We start from the raw sequence: 23649 nt of genomic DNA, 5'->3' as shown, positions 1-23649 counted from the left end.
ATCCGGAAAGCTGTTTTTCTTCATTAATAGTGGAAATGCAATCTATGAAACATTTTCGTCAAATCAGTGAAAATGTATAGTTTCCAACTACAGTAATAACTTGCTTAAACATATACAATAAATACAGACCCATACATGACAAGCAAAGAGCTGAACATTTTCAGACAAAATATGATATAAAATCTACTCAGTCCTCTCCCTAAACATCAACCAAATGAATGAGCTTATCATGGACTACAGCAGACAAAGAGGGAGCATGTCCCCATCCTCATAGACGGGACCACAGTGGATAGGGTCAAAGCTTAAAGTTCCTTGGCGTGGACATCACTGAGGACCTGAAATGGTCTTGCCACACCGACACCGTGGTGAAGAAGGCATAACAGCACCTCCACAACCTCAGGCGGATGAAGAAATTAAGAATGGCCCCTTAGACCTTCACGGATGGGCTGGCGAATAACCCGAACGTCTAGCAATTAAAATGTTGCGAGTTTGAATCTCATCACGGATAACTTTTCAACTTCTTAAAAGTTTTTAGGTACTTTGCCACTACTTATCATGTTAGTTAACCCTAACCTTAATCATTTTACCCAACTCCTAACCTTAACCTTAACCCCTAGCCTAGCTAACGTTAGCCAGCTAGCTGTTTACATTTACTTTGTTGACCACCATTGGAGTAAAACAAGTTTATATTTTGGGTTATGATGGTGTACAACAGTTGAACTAAGTTCATGAGGCATTAAGTTAAATTCTTCAAGAATCAATGGGTACATTCATTTATAAGTCCAAAAATGTATGTAGCAACTGCTGATTGCCCCTTTAAAACTACAAGGGAACATCCTGGTATTGCAGTGATTTGCAATGTCCTATTTTAAGCTCTATCTCAAGTTTTTGTGACTCAAAGGGGCTATAGGTCCTCATTATGAGCAATAATATTGGAGCATCTCACATCATTGATTACAGTTTTCACTCCTTTTTTTACTTCTTGTTTTTAACTTTAGCTTTACCATGAAAAGCTCCATGGCTGTGGAATGGGAGAGATAACGGCATTGTCCCGGTAGCATTCCTCAAGACTAGATTGCCTGACTGTCCATCTTGGCAGTCAGGCAAGAGGGCTTTGAAAATAAAATGTGCTCAGCATTGCCCTTCGCACAAATATGTATTTTTACTTAAGAGACATTGTCTGAAGCAAGACAGCACATTGCTTTTCCTTGTGATCTAGTCTGAAATAGAATACTCCCTCTCCCCTTGTTGTGTCCTTAATGGCTTTCTTCTCCTGGAAAAAATAGAGCTACTTGGTTCCCACTGACAGCTTTTGGGTTTAACCACAGATTTAGAGCCAGTCCATCTGGAGCCGCAACAAAGGTTATTTTTAAAAGGAAAGAGCCACAGTGAGGTGAATGCACACTTCCTCTATAGATAGATTATTCTACCGCATTTTCAATAATGGGTTATGAAAATAAACAATTTAAGGCTATTTGTATGTTTTGTAATGGCTTTCGCATTCAAGACCTACTGTATCTGTGGATTTTTTCTTCAAAGGATTGCAATATTTCCATAGATACATAACGTAAGGTTCGGTTTTCAGTAAATGCCAAATTAGCAGAAACTATGAAAAGACGGATTAAGCCAGGAGTGAGGTCTAGTAGAAAAAGTGATTTTCTGGCCTGGTTCCCTTCATAGAAATGCAGTGTTGTCATGTTGTAGAATGTATTGTCCGGTAATATGGGTAACCCTGGGAAAGGTTTACCAATATATTTAGGAGGGTAGAAGGGCCTGTGTGAATGTAAAATAATACTGAGCTACCATGCTGCACTGGCTTTTAATGCACCAGCTCACTATTTTAAAAGCTTGCATTCCTTCACCTGCGTTCCTTCATCAGCTACAGTACAGCCACAGTACCCGGTTAGTAAGAAACTCAAGTTATATGAAACAAATTATGAAAGGAATATCTGGTCAGCTTTGTAGTTCTAGACAGATGTTTGACTGTAGTTGTACTTTGGTGTGAGATACTAGCTTCTCTTCCCTGGCAGCCTAGGATGATCTGATCTCAGTGAGGTGTCTGAACTGTGGTGGTGTATTAAAGAACATCCTGAGGCTGAATCCAACTGACACGTCCTCCATCCTCTAATGTGAGCTGCCCTCCATTTCTCACAGCCATTAAAGAAGCCTGTAGCTCAGTCAGTCATTGGCTTTAAATCCGCACACTTCCTTCCACCACCATGCACAACAAATGGTTGCTACGGCTACACTGAGGTGTTGTGTTGTTATAGTCACATGTACTGTAGAAATATCCTGTTGAATATTTCACATTTTTTTTTATATCTATTTGACAGATTTTAGAATTTTAAGGGGAAATGACTAACGAGAGGGTTTGAAAAGGTGTGTGTGGCAATGTGCAGATTACTTTCTTGCCTGCCGTCACACAGCCAGCTATTTGATATGCCATTTTTAGACTCTGGGTATGTGTCTTCTGTAGTACAAAGAGGAGAGGGTTACATGCCAAGCAAGATGCTTAGCCTCTGACTGGAGAAGTAGCTATTGTCCTCAGGTCTCTCAGGCAAGTCATTGTTCCACAGATCCTCTTACTCCTCTGTATGCACAATTATCATTAAGAGTAGTTTTGATTACTTGTCATCAATGACATTGTGTGAAGTCAGTGGTAATATTTTTTCAATATTCTGTAGATGTCCTGATTTGTGATAAGAGGACAGGAGGTCAACTGGTACTGTAGGTGTTATATTGTCCCAATGAAGAGAGAGTGAAGTGGTTTGTCATGGCCACTTGTAGCTGTTAAGGACCAGAGCAATAGACTCGACTCTGGTAAGGACTATCCTTGACTATCCCCCCCAGCTGTTATCTTTTTGGTTTCTGTCATGTTAGGAGGCAGAGGTAATATTGAAAAGGAAGCCACATTCTCTCCACAGCTCCACCAATCTGTCTTCCATTACCTCGGTCCACACGGTGCGTATTGTTCTTACTCTGCTCTTCGCCATCATTGTTTTCGTCTCACGTGCTGAGTGCTCTTTGACTATTGGCAGTAGTCCTTGCCCAATTGTGTCGTAGCACTGCTCATACTACAAGATGCACAACAAACATTTCTGACAAGGCAGATAATTATCGGGAAATCTGTCACGGGTCTGGAGAACGGAACATGAGTGCGTCCTTTACCCGCTCAAACTACGCGAGTCCTGACCTAACTGATCCTAGCCCAAGTTTATATGATTTCACCCTAATCATGAAAATTATTCTGGGAAAGCAAAAATGTGGTGAATTCATGGAAAAATCGGTTAGTGTATGCCCGGCATAATGTAACAGCCCGATGACGATAGTCACTACAATTCCTTATATTACAGCAATGTATCTGATCTTTTTTGTCTTCATATTTTGTAAATCTTCTGCAATGAATATCGCCGAGCTTCAAGTTGTGGTCTGAGAGCAATCCTTTTGGGTGATATGAATGTCTAATCAGCATTTTATTGACCTGTGCACAGTCAGATGTGGCGAGAATGAAGATTTCAGTGTGTGTTTCCTGTAGTGAGACCGGCGGAGAAGTGAACTATATTCGTTTTACAATTCAAATGTTTTGCATTTTCTCATCCTCGTAATGTTTACTGGAACATTTTGATTTGGTTCCATACTTTATTTTTTACACCCGTTGTGCCCTGCATCGGGCAGTGTGTTGTCTGAGCAGTGTGTTGTCTGAGCAGTGTGTTGTCTGAGCAGTGTGTTGTCTGAGCAGTGTGTTGTCCGAGCAGTGTGTTGTCCGAGTAGTGTGTTGTCTGAGCAGTGTGTTGTCTGAGCAGCAGCGTATAGATCTTTGGTGGGTTTGTGTCCACTTATTCCCCTGGTCGGCTCTCATTATTAAATGTCCCTCAGTGCACACAAAGAGGCCGACTCACTCTGCCCTCCGAGAGGCCCTGTGTTTGCCCTGATTTACGATATCACTTTGCAATAAAGGGCAGTGTGAGGGCAAGAGATTCATTAGGCGGCCAGTTTATGTTTTAGAAAAGTCCGGAGCGGCCCTGGGAATACTGATTGGCACACAAATCTGTGCTTGTCTCATCCTCCCTGTCCAGGCCAAAAGCTCTCTGGCCTGGCCTTGTATCCTCCCCTACAACCGTGTGCGCTGCCTGCTCTGGCACAATGGAGCCCTTCTTCTCTGCATCCAGGGGACCAGTAATGTCTACAACCCAGCCCAGGTCACTCACTGATTGATAACCTCTGTGATAACAGTGTTCCAGACACATCAGGCCTCATCACAGCACCTGAACGTTCCTTTTTAGAAACTAATGGTGTCCCCGCTGTCTCTCACAGCGAGGCACATTGGGATGAGAATGTGGTGTCCGGGGTTCTTCTCGTCTCTGCCCCACAGCTTTACCAAACACATCCAAGGAGTACAGCTACTGCTGCTGCTGTTTACTTTTCCCTGGTCAATACTCTTTCATCTCCAAGATGATGCTTTCTCTCATAAACACAAAAATAGCTATTCTCTTAGTGAAGCCACAGGCCCATTACTCTTTATTAGCTCTTACCGTGTAGAATGTGGCCATCTATTTAAGGTCAGGCAGCAAACAGCTACAGCAGGTTCACCACTATAGTCGAAGAGGAAACTGTTCTACACACAGCAATTTGCACATGAGTAGTTATTATAGATGTAATTTTGCTCATCTCAGGGATAGAGAGGGAGGGGTAATAGCGCCTAGGGAAAATGTCAGTTTAAAGTGATCGTCGTAGTGCTCCAAAAGTGCTCTTATTGACTCTGTCTAAATTATCCTCTTTCTGTGGGAAAAGTAAAAATAATTATGTTCTGCCCGATTCCATCAAACAAAAATCCCCAAATTCTGTTTTCTCTGTTTTGTTTTTCCAGGTTTCTGTTTAAAAAAAAAAAAAATCTGGTTTTTGGCCTCAAAATTGTTTGTTTTTTAAATAGAAAAACAACCAAATTGGATGTTCTAAGTCCACAACAATGCTTAAACCACCTCAGGGGACCACCTTTGAGGTCTTGAAAAATCTACAAAATTTAGATTTTCGGGTGGGTTGCACTTTAATTCAAGTGTGCACCAGCCAGAGCCCATTGTTTGGATGACTTTCTGTAGTGTGCATGTGACTGCAGAGGTTGGAAAACAAATAGCCAATGGATTGATGCAAATAATCGTGATATCATTCTGGTTTTTGGGAAAGCCTTTCCATCTCTATGGTTATCATTAGCATCATCGCATCATGGCTACATAAAGTGTAGTCGTACGTGTGCACCTCAGACACACACAGACTGGGGCATTCCTTTGCTGTTTCAGAAAGTTGCAGGAAACTACAAATCACTGAAGCATTTTGTTCATGTCTTACGATTAACTAGGGCAAATGAAATAATAAAGTTCATTATATTTAGTGGATTTACTACTAAGTTTTCAATACATTTTTGAATATCGTTGAATTTATTTTTTATTGTCTGTCTTCTGTAATTCCGTCCAAACTTTCCATAGCATAGATTTTATACGGCCCTAGGAAAGTAAACAAGCGAAAATAATATAATATTGTATCGTGTATAGATTCGTCCCCTAGTGCCTTTGCCACTTTCTTACATTTCTTGGTGGCTCAACAACATAGATCATTCTCAAATGATGCTTGAAATAAAAAATATGTTTATTATTGTTGACACTAGGGCACATATTCAATAGCCCTTATTAATTACATATTATGATAAATACGCTGTTGGTAATACATAGGGATGAGAGAGCTTTAAGTCATTCTTCATATTTAAGGAATGTCCCATTCAGATTAAAGTCAGGGCTGTGGACTGTGGGAGTCAAAGGTGTAAGAGAGAGGTACACACCCAGGAAGAGGAAAAGAAGAGAGGAGGAGGAACTGTCAAAGTCAACCATTATAGCCTTATCCCAGGAAACATGACCCCATTGGCCCCATGTGGGTATTCAGTGGGCAAGGTGGACACAGGTTAGCCCACACCAGCCCAGCACGGGCTAGCCCACAGCAATCCCACACCAGCACCACATGGGTTAACCTACACCAGTCCCACATGATCTAGCCCACACATGGATGTGGGAAGTAACAAATAACATTTTAACAAGGCACACCTAATTAATTTAAATGCATTCCAGGTGACTACCTCATGAAGCTGATTGAGAGAATGCCAAGAATGTGCATCAAGGCAAAGGGTGGCTACTTTGAAGAATGAAATATATATATGATTCCATATGTGTTCATTCATAGTTTTGATGACTTCTACAATGTAGAAAATAGTAAAAATAAAGAATCCACCAGATCAGAAGCAGTAGGGACACCAAGCTTTTGACTGATACTGTATATAAATGTTTTTTTTCTTCCAAAAAAGAAGGGCCTTTAATTTTATTTAACCTTTATTTAACCAGGCAAGTCAATTAAGAACAAATTCTTATTTTCAATGACAGCCTAGGAACAGTGGGTTAACTGCCTGTTCAGGGGCAGAACGACAGATTTGTACCTTGTCAGCTCGGGGGTTTGAACTTGCAACCTTCCGGTTACTAGTCCAACACTCTAACCACTAGGCTACCCTGCCGCCCCAGGGATGTGGATTAATCTGGTGGATTCATTAATCCACCAGATCAGAAGCAGTAGGGATGACCAGAGATGTTCTCTTGATATGTATGTGAATTGGACCATTTCCTGTCCTGCTAAGCATTGAAGATGTAAGGCATAATTTTGGGTGTCAGGGAAAAGGTATGGAGTAAAAAAGACATGTTCTTTAGGAATGTAGTGAAGAAAAAGACAAAAAATACCACAATAAACTACTTAAGTAGTACTTTAAAGTATTTTTTACTTAAGTACTTTACACCACTGAGTGAAACCAATGGTCCTTTATTGATGTCACTTGTTAAATCCCCTTCAATCAGTGTAGATAAAGGGGAGGAGACAGGTTAAAGAAGGATTTCTAAGCCTTAAGACAATTGAGACATGGTTTGTGTATATGTACCATTCAGAGTATGAATGAGCAAGACAAAAGATTTAAATGTCTTTAAACTGGGTTTGGTGCCAGGTGCACTGTTTTGAGTGTGTCAAGAACTGCAACACTGCTGGGTTTTTTCACACTTAACTGTTTCCCGTGTGTTTCAAGAATGATCCACTACCCAAAGAACATCCAGCCAACTTGACAACTGTGGGAAGCATTAGAGTCAACAATGGCCAATATCCCTGTGTAACGCTTTCGACAATCAAATCAAATTGTATTTGTCATATTTGCTGAATACAACAGTTGTAGACCTTAAAGTGAAATTCTTACTTACAAGCCCTTAACCAACAATGCAGTTTTAAGAAAAATACCTAGAGAAAAATAAGAAATAAAATAAGAATTAATTAAAGAGCAGCAGTAAAATAACAATAGCGAGGCTATAAACAGGGGTTATCAGTACAATGTGCGGTTAGTCAAGGTAATTGAGGTAATATATACATGTAGGTAGAGTTATTAAATTGACTTATGCATAGATAATAACCAGAGAGTGGTTTCTCAAATTACTGCCTCGCCTGGTTCACTGACTACTTTTCAGACAGAGTTCAATGTGTCAAATCGGAGACCCTGTTGTCCGGACCTCTGGCAGTCTCTATGGGGGTTCAATTCTCGGACTGACTCTTTTCTCTGTATACATCAATGGTGTCGCTCTTGCTGCTGGTGATTCTCTGATCCATCTCTACGCAGACGACACCATTCTGTATATTTCTGGCCCTTCTTTGGACACTGTGTTAACTAACCTCCAGACGAGCTTCAATGTCATACAACTCTCCTTCCGTGGCCTCCAACTGCTCTTAAATGCAAATAAAACTAAATGCATGCTCTTCAACTGATCGCTGCCTGCACCTGCACGCCTGTCCAGCATCACTACTCTGGACGATTCTGACTTAGAATATGTGGACAACTACAAATAACTAGGTGTCTGGTTAGACTGTAAACTCTCCTTCGACTCACATTAAGCATCTCCAATCCCAAATTAAATCTATAATCTGCTTCCTATTTCGCAACAAAGCCTCCTTCACTCATGCTGCCAAACATATCCTCGTAAAACTGACTATCCTGCCGTTCCTTGACTTCGGTGATGTTATTTACAAAATCGCCTCCAACACTCTACTCAGCAAATTGGATGCAGTCTATCACAGTGCCATAAATTGTCACCAAAGCCCCATATACTACCCACACTGCGACCTGTATGGACTCGTTGGCTAGCCTTCGCTTCCTATTCGTCGCCAAACACACTGGCTCCAGGTCATCTATAAGTCTTGCTAGGTAAAGCACTGCCTTATCTCCGCTCACTGGTCACCATAGCAGCACCCACTCGTAGCACACGCTCCAGTAGATATATTTCACTGGTCACCCCCAAAGCCAATTCCTCCTTTGGCCGCCTATCCTTCCAGTTCTCTGCTGCAAATGACTGGAATGAATTGCAAAAATCACTGAAGCTGTAGACCAGGGGTGTCAAAGTCAAATGGACGGAGGGCCAAATAAAAAAATCAGCTACAAGACGAGGGCCGGACTGTTCGAATGTTCATTGAAAAATTTTTAAATGACGCATATAGTCTAGTGAACCTAATTGAACCTACTGAAAACCTAACAAATATATTACAATATGATCAGATAAATAAAGCAATATTTTCTTATGGCTCTGTCAGTAATCTTTAATTTTCAACAGACACAAAAGACAAATTTCCTTTATATAAATATCCCCATAACATGAACATTAAATGAAAGAAACCGGTATTCAAGGCACCATCAGTAGACTATATTTTCTATTTTAGCAAAAGTGGGCTAAATTTACTTCAAAGAAAAAACAATAATAGCAATTTTCTATCATCCACTCAACTGAAATATTTTTAAAATATAATTGGATTGAAATACAAAAAAATAAAGTGCAAAAATCTATTAATCAAAAACAACACTTTGTTTAAGGAGAAGTAACATGCAGTGAAAACAAATATTAAATTTTAACTTTTAAACTTGAACTGAGTAAAAACTCTAAATATGTGATTGCACAGTAATGTTCACTTGTTTGAGGTTGAGGGTGATACTTGGTGGTGTCCCATCTTTTCCACAAGTTCATCAATGTTCGGGGTAAGGCTCTGAGCTGAAGAAATCCTCAGAATTGAGTGGAGGTGTTCAGCAGTAAGTCGACTTCTGTGTGATGTTTTGTTCAGGTTCATCAAAGAAAACAGTTGTTCACACAGGTATGTGCTGCCAAACATAGACAACGTTTGAGCAGCCTGGATGCGCAGCTGGGGCATTGTGCCGGGGAGGAAACGGGCGAACTCCGCAGCACCCACTGCCGCATATTTTGCCCTCAGTGCATCATTGCATTGGAGGTCAATCAACTCCATTTGGAGGTTTGGTGGTGAGCTTTCCACGTCAACAGCAAATGGGTTACCGAGCAGTTCCAACCTGCTTTTTTGTGCTTCAAAGTCAGCAAATCGGCGTCGAAAGTCAGCGGCAAGCATACCTATTTTATCAGCCAACTGTGTGCTCGGGAACGCACTGGTAGAGAGCTTCTCTTTCATGGTCTGGCAGCTGGGAAAGTGGCTCAAATTTTCTTTCCGCATCTGCGTCTCCCACAGAGTCAGTTTGGTTTTAAATGCCTTCACTGTACTGTACATATCAGAGATGACACGATCCCGACCCTGCAGCTGCAAGTTTATTGCATTCAGATGACTCGTAATGTCACACAGAAAAGCCATTTCACACAGAAACATTTCGTCTCGGAGTTGTGTTGTGTCTTTCCCTTTGCTGTCCAAGAACAGACAAATCTCCTCACGAAGCTCGAAACATCTTTGAAGCACCTTTCCCTGGCTTAGCCATCGCACCTCTGTGTGATAAGGCAAATCACCATGCTCCGTTTCTAACTCCGTCAGAAATGCCTTGAACTGGCGGTGATTCAAACCTTTGGCTCTGATAAAGTTAACTGTGCGCGTGATGATGCTCATTACATGCTCCATTTTCAAGGCTTTACCGCACAACGCTTCCTGGTGTATGATACAATGATAAGCTGTCAGCTCACCTGTCGCGTTTTCCTCTTGCATCTTTTCCCGTATCTTCGCCACCAGTCCGCTCCTGTGTCCACACATCGCAGGTGCTCCGTCGGTTGTCAAACCCACGAGTTTTTCCCAAGGCAGCTCCATCTCATTTACACATCTTGACACCTCTTCATACAAATCATGCCCCGTAGTTGTGCCATGCATAGGACGTAAAGCCAAAAACTCCTCTGTCACGCTTAGGTTGGAGTCCACTCCGCGGATGAAAATTGACAACTGGGCAATGTCAGAAATGTCGGTGCTCTCATCCACAGCCAAGGAATATGCAATAAAATCTTTTCCCTTTTTCACAAGCTGCTCTTTTAGATTGATGGACAACTGGTCTACTCTCTCGGCAATGGTGTTTCTGCTCAGACTCACATTTAAAAAGAGTTGCCTTTTTTCTGGGCAAACTTCGTCACAAACTTTAATCATGCAGTTTTTGATGAAATCCCCCTCCGTAAATGGCCGGGCTGATTTAGCGATCTCTTCTGCCAAAATAAAACTGGCCTTGACAGTTGCGTCCGCGTGTGTGTCCGCGTGTTTCGTTTCATAATGTCGTCTCAGATTATACTCTTTCAGTACCGCCACACTTTCTCCACACAGAAGACACACAGGTTTTCCAGCTACCTTCGTGAACATATACTCCGACTCCCACCTTGTTTGAAACCCCCGGTTCTCAGTATCCACCTTCCGTTTTGCCATTTTTGATGGGTATCTGAAAGTTAATTTTACTGTGATGCTGACGACTGCTGTGCCAATAAATATTGAAATGAAGCAGCCTACTGCTCGGTGCGTCACCTTTGCATTGTGGGAAATGTAGTATTGGTGCGTGTAAAAGATCTGCGGGCTGCCGGCTTGCTGCGGGCCGGTTCTAATAATAAATCAAGATCATCCCAGGGGCCGTAAAAAACCTTCTTGCGGGCCGGATGTGGCCCGCGGGCCTTGACTCTGACATATGTGCTGTAGACCCATATCTCCCTCACTAACTTTAAGCACCAGCTGTCAGAGCAGCTCACAGATCACTGCACCTGTACATAGCCCATCTGTAAATAGCCCATCCAACTACCTCATCCCCATACTGTTTTTTTCTTTTCTCCTTTGCACCCCAGTATCTCTACTTGCACATTCATCTTCTGCACATCTATCACTCCAGTGTTGAATTGCTAAATTGTAATTATTTCACCAATATGGCCTATTTATTGCCTTACCTCCCTTATCTTACCTCATTTGCACACACTGTATATATAAATTTTTTTCTCTATTGTGTTATTGACCATGTTTGTTAATTCCATGTGTAACTCTGCATTGTTGTTTGTGTCGCACTGCTTTGCTTTATCTTGGTCAGGTCGCAGTTGTAAATTAGAACTTGTTCTCAACTAGCCTACCTGGTTAAATAAAGTTGGGGAAAAAAACAGTAGCAGCAGCAGCAGCGTAATAAAGGGGGGGGGGGGGGCAATGCAAATAGTCTGGGTAGCCATTTGATTATAATATCAATAGTCTTATGGCTTGGGGGTATAACCTGTTTAGAAGCCTCTTGGACGTAGACTTGGCGCTCTGGTACCGCTTGCCGTGCGGTAGCAGAGAGAACAGTCTATGACTAGGGTGGCTGGAGTCTTTGACCATTTTTTAGGGCCTTCCTCTGACACCGCCTGGCATAGAGGTCCTGGATGGCAGGATGCTTGGCCCCAGTGATGTACTGGGCCGTGCGCACTACCCTACCCCACATTGGGTTTGGCCGGAGTAGGCCGTCATTGTAAATAAGAATTTATTCTTACCTGACTTGCCAAGTTAAATAAAAACTAAAACCTCTGTAGTGCCTTGCGGTCGGAGGCAGAGCAGTTGCCATACCAGGCAGTGATGCAACCAGCCAGGCAGGATGCTCTCGATGGTGCAGCTTTAGAACCTTTTGAGGATCTGAAGACCCATGCCAAATCTTTTCAGTCTCCTGAGGGGGAATAGGTTTTGCTGTGCCCTCTTCCCGACTGTCTTGATGTGCTTGGACCATGTTAGTTTGTTGGTGATGTGTACACCAAGGAACTTGAAGCTCTCAACCTGATCAACTACAGCCCCGTCGATGAGAATGGGGGTGTCCTCGGTCCTCCTTTTCCTGTAGTCCACAATCGTCTCCTTTGTCTTGATCACGTTGAGGGAGAGTTTGTTGTCCTGGCACCACACGGCCAGGTCTCTGACCTCCTCCCTATATGCTGTCTTGTCGTTGTTGGTGATCAGGTCTACCACTGTCATCAGCAAACTTAATGATGGTGTTGGAGTCGTGCTTGGCCGTGCAGTCATGAGTGAACAGGGAGTACAGGAGGGCAGTGTGGAGTGCAATAGAGATTGCATCATCTGTGGATCTGTTGGGGCGGTATGCAAATTGGAGTGGGTCTAGGGTTTCTTGGATCATGGTGTTGATGTGAGCCATGACCAGCCTTTCAAAGCACTTCATGGCTACAGACGTCAGTGCTACAGGTCAGTAGTCATTTAGGCAGGCTACCTTAGTGTTCTTGGGCACAGGGACTATGGTGGTCTGCTTGAAACATGTTGGTATTACAGACAGACAGGGAGAGGTTGAAAATGTCAGTGAAGACACTTGCCAGTTGGTTAGCGCACGCTCGGAGTCCACGTCTTGGTAATCCATCTGGCTCTGCGGCCTTGTGAAAGTTGACCTGTTTAAAGGTCTTACTCACATAGGCTGAGGTGAACATGATCACACAGTCCTCTGGAACTGCTGATATTCTCATGCGTGTTTCAGTGTTACTTGCCTCGAAGCGAGCATGGAAGTAATTTAGCTCGTCTGTTAGGCTCGTGTCACTGGGCAGCTATCGGCTGTGCTTCCCTTTGTAGTCTGTAATAGTTTCCAAGCCCTGTCACCTCCGACGAGCGTCGGAGCCGGTGTCGTACTGTTCAATCTTAGTCCTGTATTGACGCTTTGCCTGTTTGATGGTTTGCCGGAGGGCATAGCGGGATTTCTTATAAGCTGCCGGGTAATTGTTCCGCTCCTTGAAAGCGGCAGCTCTACCCTTTAGCTCAGTGCAAATGTTGCCTGTAATCCATGGCTTCTGGTTGGGGTATGTAACTACAGTCACTGTGGGGATGACGTCATTGATGCACTTATTGATGAAGCCAGTGACTGATGTGGTGCACTCCTCAATGTCATCGGAAGAGTCCCGGAACTTATTCCAGTCTGTCCTGGAAAACAGTTTTGTAGCTTAGCATCCATTTCATCTGACTTTTTTATTGACTGAGTCACTGGTGCTTCCTGCTTTAGTTTTGGCTTGTAAGCAGGAATCAGGAGGACAGAATTATGGTCAGATTTGCCAAGTGAAGGGCGAGGGAGAGTTTTGTACTCATCTCTGTGTGTGGAGTAAAGGGGGTCACTACACAGATACAGGCATCCTTCCTAACTCAATTGCCAGAGAGGAAGGGGAAAAAAAATTCAATTTTCAAGGTATTGAGAGAACTTGATACATTGTATCAGAAAGACAACAAAGTTGTTAGTATCATACATACAGTAACCCATTAAACCAAAAACATGCCTGTGCTATCGACGGTTATATCGGTCCACTAATACAGGACTATTAAACACACATGCTTCATTTGTAAATGATGTTTGAGTGTCGGAATGTGTCCCTCGGGGATTCGATCTTGCAACGGTTACTAGTTGCACTAGGCTTATGTATATTTAAACCCAAATACTTTTAGACTTTTACTCAAGTACTATTTTACTGGGTGACTTTTACTTGAGTCATGTTCTATTAAGGTATCTTTACTTTTACTCAAGTATGACAATTGGATACTTTTTCCACCACTGCTTTCAACTTTATTCACCCGGTCAGTCTATTTCATGGAAGGAGTAGGTGTTCCTAATGTTTTGTACACTCAATGTACATGATTTATTTCCATTCCAAGCACTGGCATGCTGACTCTTGGTTACTATGGATTTGGGTTCAAAGTTTTCCCATCCCTCTTTATTTCCTTTTTCACTCTTGATGTTGTCTGTTTTTTTGAGGTTGTAAATTCTGAGCCAATTCCAGAGACGGATTCCATCAGAGATTTGCATACAAATACCCAGCGCCTGGGAAATGGGATCTCACAGTTGTCTATGGGTGTAAGCATATTGTAGACTACAATATGCTGCAGTTACTCTACCACATAGTCACATAATGAACTACTCAAAGGTTGGTGGCTTCAAGATGCTTTTATTAAGATACAAATGAAAAAAAACATTTGTGTAAAAGGTTTAAGAATTATTTTCTGATGTTAAAACAAATACAGTGCTTTGTGTATTTGTTGTAAACATACAAGTCCAACCTCCTTTATTACATAGATTAATTGATGTATCTCCAGCATGTTATTTTACAATGAGCATGGAATGGCTTTGTCTTTCTACAAAGCTGCCTCACAAAGATTGCATCGAGGAATGTAGCTATCTGCTTTTGAATACACATGTCAAATTCATAACTATTTTTTATTGGTAGACTTCATGAGGTCACACAGGGCTTCCATTTGTTGCTGGTGCTTTGAATGGAATTCAATAATCTGCAAAGACTTTTACGTTCTAGGGAGTCTGAATATATAACATCCCTTTTTTGTTCTTCCTTTAAACTTTTGTCCTCTCAGTTTAGAAATCTTACTGCTAAATTCAGTCACAAACAAATCCAAATGATGTTTGTTAATGAGCTACCTCTGAGATCTTGGCGGTGCTTGTAATTGTAATAAGGTTGATTAACTTCTTCTTTCTTTTGTATCAAATGTTCACGTGGCTAGAAGAATGGTCCTCAGAAATGTAAACAAGGCATCATTTAACAATGATGCAGCACCCCCTTGGGCCATTTAGTATCATTTTGTAAATTACGGATCATTCAACCAAGTTTAATCAAAATCGGGCCAGTGGTTTCTGAGAAATCGTGTGTGACTGACATACATACAGTTGATAACTATAGCCCCCCCTTGGGCAATTTTGTAAATGCCAGATCTCTATGGCAAGGCATATCATTCACCTAAGTTTAGTCAAAAGTGGGCCAGTGGGGTCTGAGATATTGTGTGGGTCAGTTACTCATGTCCCTGAGCATGTGAGTCAAACAGATCATAGATATACAGTACCAGTCAAAAGTTTGGACACACTTACTCATTCAAGGGTTTTCTTTATTTTTAATATATTCTACATTGTATAATAATAGTGAAGACATGAAAACTATGAAATAACACATATGGAATCATGTAGTAACCAAAAAAGTGTTAAACAAATCAGAATATATTTTATATTTGAGATTCTTCAAAGTAGCTACCCTTTGCCTTGATGACAGCTTTGCAGACTCTTGGCATTCTCTCAAACAGCTTCACCTGGATTGCGTTTCCAACAGTCTTGAAGGAGTTCACACATACACTACCTTTCAGAAGTTTGGGGTCACTTAGAAATGTCATTGTTTTCCATGAAAACATACATGAACTGAGTTGCAAAATGAATAGGAAAAATAGTCAAGATGTTGACAAGGTTATAAATAATGATTTTTAATTGAAATAATAATTGTGTCCCTCAAACTTTGCTTTCATCAAAGAATCCTCAATTTGCAGCAATTACAGCCTTGCAGACCTTTGGCATTCTAGTTGTCAATTTGTTGAGGTAATCTGAAAATATTTCACCCCATACTTCCTGAAGCACTTCCCACAAGTTGGATTGGCTTGATGGGCACCTCTTACATACCATACGATCAAGCTGCTCCCACAACAGCTCAATAGGGTTGAGATCCAATGACTGTGCTGGACTCTCCATGATCCCTTTAACCCTGTACAAATCTCCCACTTTACCACCACCAAAGCACCCCCAGACCATCACATTGCCTCCACCATGCTTGACAGATGACGTCAAGCACTCCTCCAGCATCTTTTCATTTTTTCTGCGTCTCACCTCAAACTTAGATTTGTCTGTCCATAACACTTTTTTTCCAAACTTCCTCTGTCCAGTGTCTGTGTTATTTTGCCCATCTTAATCTTTTCTTTTCATTGGCCAGTGTGAGATATGGCATTTTCTTTGCAAATCTGCCTAGAAGGCCAGCATCCCGGAGTCGCCTCTTCACTGGTGATGTTGAGACTGGTGTTTTGCGGGTACTATTTAAAGAAGCTGCCAGTTGAAGACTTGTGAGGCGTCTGTTTCTCAAACTAGACACTCTAATATACTTGTCCTCTTGCTCAGTTGTGCAACGGGGCCTCCCACTCCTCTTTCTATTCTGGTTAAAGACAGTTTGTGCTGTTCTGTGAAGGGAGTAGTACACAGCATTGTACGAGATCTTCAGTTTCATGGCAATTTCTCGCATGGAATAGCCTTCATTTCTCAGAAGAATAGACTGACGAGTTTCAGAGAAAAGGTCTTTGTTTCTGGCCATTTTGAGCCTGTACTCAAACCCACAAATGCTGATGCTCCAGATACTCAACTAGTCTAAAGAAGGCCAGTTTTATTGCTTCTTTAATTAGCACAACAGTTTTCAGCTGTGCTAAGATAATTGAAAAAGGGTTTTCTAATGATCAATTTAACCTTTTTAAAATGACAAACTTGGATTAGCTAACACAATGTACCATTGGAATACAGGAGGGATGGTTGCTGATAATGGGCCTCTGTATGCCTATGTAGATATTCCATTAAAAAAACAGCTGATTCAAGCTACAGTAGTCATTTACAACATTAACAATGTCTACACTGTATTTCTGATCAATTTGATGTAATTTTAATGGACAAAAAAAAAAAATTTCTAAAAAAAACAAGGACATTTCTAAATGACCCCAAACTTTTTAAAGGTAGTGTATGTTGAGCACTTGTTGTCTGCTTTTCCTTCACTCTGCAGTCCAACTCATCCCAAACCATCTCAATTGGGTTGAGGTTGGGTTATTGTGGAGGCCAGCACTCCATCACTCTCCTTCTTGGTCAAATAGCCCTTGCACAGCCTGGAGGTGTGATGGGGCATTGTCCTGTTGAAGAACAAATTATAGTCCCACTAAGCGCAAACCAGATGGGATGGCGTATCGCTGCAGAATGCTGTGGTAGCCATGCTGGATAAGTGTGCCTTGAATTCTAAATAAATCACTGACAGTGTCACCAGCAAAGCACCTCCACACCATCTTCAATGCTTCATGTGGGAACCACACATGCAGAGATCATCCGTTCACCTACTCTGCATCTAACAAAGACAAAGCGGTTGGATCCAAAAATCTGAAATTTGGACTCATTACACCAAAGGACAGATTTCCACCAGTCTAATGTCCATTGCTCATGTTTCTTCTCCAAAGTAGTCTCTTCTTCTTATTGGTTTCATTTAGTAATGGTTTCTTTGCAGCAATTCGACCATGAAGGCCTGATTCATGCAGTCTCCTTTGAACAGTTGATGTTGAGATGTGTCTGTTACTTGAACTCTGTGAAGCATTTATTTGGGCAGCAATTTCTGAGGCTGGTAACTCTAAATAACTTTATCCTCTGCAGCAGAGATAACTCTGGGTCTTCCTTTCCTGTGGCGGTCCTCATTCATCATTGTGCTTGATGGTTTTTGCAACGGCACTTGAAAAAAAGTTCAAAGTTCTTGAAATGTTCCGTATTGACTGACCTTCATGCCTTAAAGTAATGATGGACTGTCATTTCTCTTTGCTTATTTGAGCTGTTCTTGCCAAAATATGGACTTGGTTTTACCAAATAGGGCTATCTTCTGTATTCCACCCCTACCTAGTCACAACACAAATGATTGGCTCAAACGCATTAAGAAGGAAAGAAATTCCACAAATGAACTTTTAACAAGACACACCTGTTTAATTTATATGCATTCCAGGTGACTACCTCATGAAGCTGGTCGAGAGAATGCCAATAGTGTGCAAAGCTGTCATAAAGGCAAAGTGTGGCTACTTTGAAGAATCTCAAATATAAAATATATTTGTATTTGTTTAACACTTTTGTGGTTACTGCATGATTCCATATGTGTAATTTCATAGTTTTGTCTTCACTATTATTCTAAAATGTAGAAAATAGTACATTTTTTAAACAATTATTGAATGAATTGGTGTGTCCAAACTTTTGACTGGTACTGTAAACATGTGCCGTTATATTGCCACCATGTGGTCGATATGAATTTTCTTGTATATGTTGAGTCTTGACAGTGTTCGCAACATGTGTACCAAATTGTGTTACAATATGAATATCCTTGACAGATTTATATGCTTTTACGTGCCAGACCACACCCACCTGAATGTTTATTGTCAATAGCGGCCATGTTGTTTCAGGTACTAGTCTGTAAAATATTTTTGAGAGACCTTTGTATCAAATATCAAGTTTTGTGCAGATCGGTCATTCGGTGCTCGAAGAGTATAACAAAAAATACATAATGGCGGACCTTATGGGTCCCTGAGGCAAATGTGTTCCTTGTGAATTTCTACTGAATTTCATGAATTTAGGTCAAAACGGGGTGATAAGCGTGACCTTTTAAAGTTTGCATTTTCAATCTCTTGTTATAGTGCCACCACCTGGTCAATCGTCGATTACTATGGCAAGATGCATCATTCACCCAAGTGCTGTCTGAGATATCGCGTGTGACTAACGTATGAATGTATTAACTGACGGAGCCAGATCCACAGTCCCTTCCCCGATTTCATTGTGGGGGACAACAAATTCAGTCAACTTCACAATAATATATTAAGTCTATAAAGGTTTTCCTTTCAGCACACACTGCATAGCTAATCTCTGTGGTAACGCTTAACATTGACAGGTAATTCTTCTCTTGAAAATATCTCAGACTTTTGTTGACTCCATAGACACCAAAATGTTGCCCATGCAGTGTATGGTATTTGTCATTCACTGTCAATACCGCGTGACAAACGGTTAGAAAATGGTCATTTGACAGCTGTTAACAAGGGAATAAATCTGACTGACTTTAAAAACAGGCTGATTGACTAAGAAGATGAGTGATCCCATTCGTAGATGTGTATACGTGCACTTAACAGTGTTCTATGTGTAGCATTAGCCTATGTATGTGAGGCACAAAGGGACATTTAATTCCTTCTCAAGTGTGTTATGGCATCTGCAAAGCACAGACGATAAATATCATTATAGTAGAGACATGAGAGAAATGCTGATGCCTTTGGAGTAAGTGCTTTGTCTTATAAGGCTTGCTGGATTGAGACAGCAACCTGAGATGCGAATATAAACATTGCCACCATGGGACCACAGAGGAGGAGACTTTGTTCCTGATTGTTCTATCTTGTATTGCTCTTGTTGGACAATCAAGCTTTTCATTTGTTAATGTCGTCGTACCATCTGCAACAATGCTTCTTGTGTACAAACAACACTTCTCAAGTATGTTCAGAAAATAACAAATTACACTGCGGTATAGTATTGTTCAATGGTCTCTGTCTTCTGTTATAACAGCTAAGTGATGTTTAAGTGGAGCTGTTATAGAGAGAGAGTGTCCCTAAAATAAACAGTGCGAGCCCCTTAGCTAAACAGTGTTGTATTGCCCTTCAGATGCAGAGGTAGGTAAGCTGCATCCCTCGCGGCCTCCAGGCTGCCTCCATGGGCCAGACAGGGCCGAGGTCAAGTGGGCGCCATGAATCACAAATCCCTGGCTGATTTGTAAATTGTCGGGACATTGATTTACAAGGCTGTGGCTAAGGAATGAAATCCTCTCCCAGCAAACGTTGAAGATGGAAGTGTGCTGTGCGGGTGGGGGGAGGGGTGTAGTAATCACAGCAGATTGCTCTTAAAAGGAAGGTCATAGCCCACTCTTTGGGTGATTAAAACCTTTTTACCAGTGTAGTGTTTTCTCCCTCATCACACACGCCATCATGGAGTGGGACCTGTTAACAATGGCCCACCAGAAACAACTCATGATTACTCCACATTACATACATAAACTCCAATGATTACATTCATTCATACAGTATGTTCATGTACATTTTGCTTATATATATATATATATTCAGAAATAGCTCCGCCATTTCCTGGTTGCTAAAATTCGAATAGTTTGCCTAATTTCAGTTTGTGAAAAAACAAGCAGTGTATAGTGTAGAAAATCACTTTACCACCTAAAACATATTTTCAATAACCGAAAATATTGTTTTCAGCTGCTTGAAGCTGCCGTACAAAACTGAAGGTAAAAGATGCAAAAAACAAATTTAAGAACGGGAAGCATAGAAATAGCGCACATTGAACAGATCTGCCGCTTGTTAGACTTGGTTCAATGAGAATGACAGATTTATAACTCACATTTCTATGTGAATTTGATCGGGTCACCCGAAAAAGTACAGAATTTCAGCTTTAACACATAGTGAATTGTAGGTACATACATACATACATCTAATTAAAGTCATCTTTCATGAGAGTTGCAATATGATAATTATACCTGAGCTTTTCATGAACGTTATACATATTTAAATGTTTACTTGTTCTTGTTTTATCACAATCTGTGTTGATAATCTTGTCATCATACTGTTGGTGTCGTCTGTGTTGGTGCCTCTACTCTCTGTCGGCACCTTTCTGGCTTTGTGCAGTACTCTTTGTTCTCACACTAGAATATTGCATATTTCCCTTCCATCTGGAGACTGAGCTGAGCTCAGCTGAAAGATTGATTTACCAGAGGTTCAATATAATTGGATCTCACTCCGTTTTCAGAGCAGAATATTTTGAATGTTAGGTGCAGCCAACATGAAGGGAGCGGGGGAGGGGGCAGCAAAGCATGAAAAAGATACTAGTTCTAAGTAGAATATCATTGACCAAAACTTATGATGTGGTTATTCCAGATGTGCTTCTCAGAAATGTGACCATTTCGGTCTTTGTGAATTTCAAATCAATATGTATTATTATTATTGTTTTATTACAAAATGAGAAAATATATGGATAGTAATGTAATGTGCAATGGTCCTGACTCATGGAGTTAGTTTCCTTCATTTTAAGAATATCAAAACATTACAATAACCATACACCATGAAATTACATCTACAACATAATTAAATGTATTGTAAAGTAGGCCTGACAGTAGTATACATTAGTCAGTGTCATCTCTGCTGTCTGTGTGTAGTTCTATCAGGTCTGTCTGTTAAACTCCAGTCCAAATGGCCATTCTAGTTTTACCTGAGGGAAGCTTTAGAGGAAATTTACAGGATGTAGAACAAGCAAGCACTGTCTGAGCTTGTCCTGACTCAGCCCTTCTTTTCTGTCTTGTAGTAGCAGACTGTCGAGTCTTGGAGGGATTGCAGAGGTTTTCGTCCATCCCCACCTACTTGCCTGTCAACTACCAGGTGGTCAACGCAGAGTCAGCCTTCTTCCTGAAGGAGGCCAACCAGGAGTTTATGAGGAACTCCAGCCTGCTGTCGCGGACAGAGCCCTTCTTCATTTATCAGGCCCGCAGCATGCCCTCAGTAAACGCCAGCTATGGACCCCTCTCTGTGGAGCAGCCTGTCCCCCCGGAGCTCATCCAGCACCCTGGAGCCTTTGTGGCGTCCTCCATGTTCACCTTCAACTGGAAGGTTCAGACCTTCATCATTCAGGAAAGGATCTACCTGGCCAAGCCCAGGGTCCAAGTGCTGTTCTATGTGGCCGGCAGGGACTGGGACGACTACAGCGCCATCGACAAGCTGCCCTGCGTACGCATGTTTGCCTTCCATGAGACCCAGGAGGTGCGTGGCACCTGCCAGCTGAAGGGGGAACTGGGGCTGTGTGTAGCTGAGCTGGAGCCCCTGGCTGGCTGGTTCAGCCCCCCCAGCGTAGTGCCTGGGCGTCAAAGGACCATAGAGTTGGCCGAGGGAACCACCGTAGAGCTCTACTACATGTTACAGTCAACAGAGGAAGGGGAGTGCCACACGGAGGAGGCCCGGAAAGGCAACTCCATCCGCTCGAATCAGGAGGGTCTGTTCGGCTCATCCACCTCCACCCCCATGAGGAGGATCGGCAGTGTGCGTCTGTACCAGATCCCTGCCACTCCTTTCCTGACTGAACACAGGCTGGATAGTAACTTCCTGGTCATGGTGCCAGCCATGCCTATGAGGCAGAGGGACACTGTCTCTGCCTTCATCACTGCCTCAGCCTTCTCTCCTGTGGAAATGTTCACCCTAAGGTAAGACAATACTGTACATGCTCTGATATTAAAGGTTAATAATTAGACCTGTGCATATCTTCATACAAAGTGTCTCTGCAATGCTGTATTAAAGAGTGAAGACTTTGAGAAATGAACAACTCTTTGTAATACAAATCAAATTAAAGTGTATTTGTCACGTGCGCTGAATACAACAGGTGTAGTAGACCTTACAGTGAAATGCTTACTTACAGGCTCTAACCAATAGTGCAAAAAAAGGTATTAGGTGAACAATAGGTAGGTAAAGAAATAAAACAACAGTTGTAATTTAAAACACCCTAGTTGTAATTCAATTAGCAAGGAGTATAGGGCAAGTGTAACGTTTGGCAGTTTGGCTGTTAGTTCTGATTTAATTATAAAATTCTCAGTGTTTTTGCGGTCTCCAAAATTAAAGTTACTTTACTCATTTCAGCCAAGCTTATATAACTCAGTGAAAACAGGGAGTGGAGCATCTCTATCTCAGATAAATTGTCAGATTCATTGAAGCTGTAAGTTGTAATTAGAATGTGCAGATGAGATTAAGTGATTTAGATAATTAACACACAATGCAAATGAGGATGTCATTAATTAAAATGCATTTCCATTAGCGTAATGACTGCAAGCCTGATCTTAATCACACTGGTTGGGAACATTTATGAACCATAAGAGATGTCGTGACTTAGGGTCAAGCCAATTTGTCAACCTGTGTAAATGAAAACAAGCCAACTGGCTGATTGGATTGTTTTCTGAGTAGGTGAGTGGAAATGCTGAAACTAGTTTAAATTAGCTACACTATACTTTTCTCATCCTGAACCATGGAAATAGAGGACAAGTTATCATAAATGTCCAATATATTCCATTGTTCTAGAGTCTAGATTTGATGTTGAATATCTCTCTCAGCGATCTCTGACTTTCACATGAAATCTAAAAGAATAATCTAAATGAAAACTAGAACATAACATTTAATCACCAGATATTTATTCTGGTGAGATGAGGTAATGGCAAGTTTGTAAATAATCTTTTTTTTTATCCCATTAATAAAAAACTGGTCACACAGACTTAGCCTGTGGTGTTTATATTTGGCAGTAGTGTATTTTGTGATTACCAGTCTGTACTGGCCAGCTGAGAGATTCAGATATGGAGAGGCCTCTGGTTTCAGGCCTCTGCATGTTACTAGGTGATAAGAGTGTCCTCGTGTGTACATGTGTCATGCCCAATCACCAGGACAAGAAAATATTTAGATCTCTTTATACACAACGGTATTATGTTTTCTGTACTCAGTCCCTCAACTTCCACCACCACTGGCTGCATGGTGTCTTATTTTTTACTATTTTCACAACCAGAATATGGGCATAGTAGCAAGTGGTGGCGCGAACAGGCTGGGTTTTTGATTAAATAACCAGTTGAAGTTGTGTTGAGGCTTGACCACTCACTGGCCAATCAGAACAGCTAAATACAGTTGAAGTCGGAAATGTACATACACCTTAGCCAAATACATTTAAACTCAGCTTTTCCACAGTTCCTGACA

At 41.5% G+C, this 23649-nt stretch overlaps 1 protein-coding gene across 1 annotated transcript in view; it reads left to right on the top strand.

Moving 5' to 3' along the window:
* The window catches only part of LOC110525591 (transmembrane protein 132C), a 203284-nt gene that overhangs the window by 12520 nt on the left and 167115 nt on the right, over positions 1–23649 (top strand). The window contains exon 2 of the mRNA XM_021605839.3: positions 21236–22124. Coding sequence (XP_021461514.3) covers positions 21236–22124 — 889 coding nt within the window. The remainder of the gene's footprint in view (positions 1–21235; positions 22125–23649) is intronic.

This window comes from Oncorhynchus mykiss, chromosome 6 (genome assembly GCF_057628025.1).
Source record: "Oncorhynchus mykiss isolate SJ-2025 chromosome 6, ASM5762802v1, whole genome shotgun sequence".
Lineage (NCBI taxonomy): Eukaryota > Metazoa > Chordata > Actinopteri > Salmoniformes > Salmonidae > Oncorhynchus > Oncorhynchus mykiss.
Note: the sequence above shows the minus strand (reverse complement) of the source record. Positions and strands in the feature narration are given on the sequence as shown.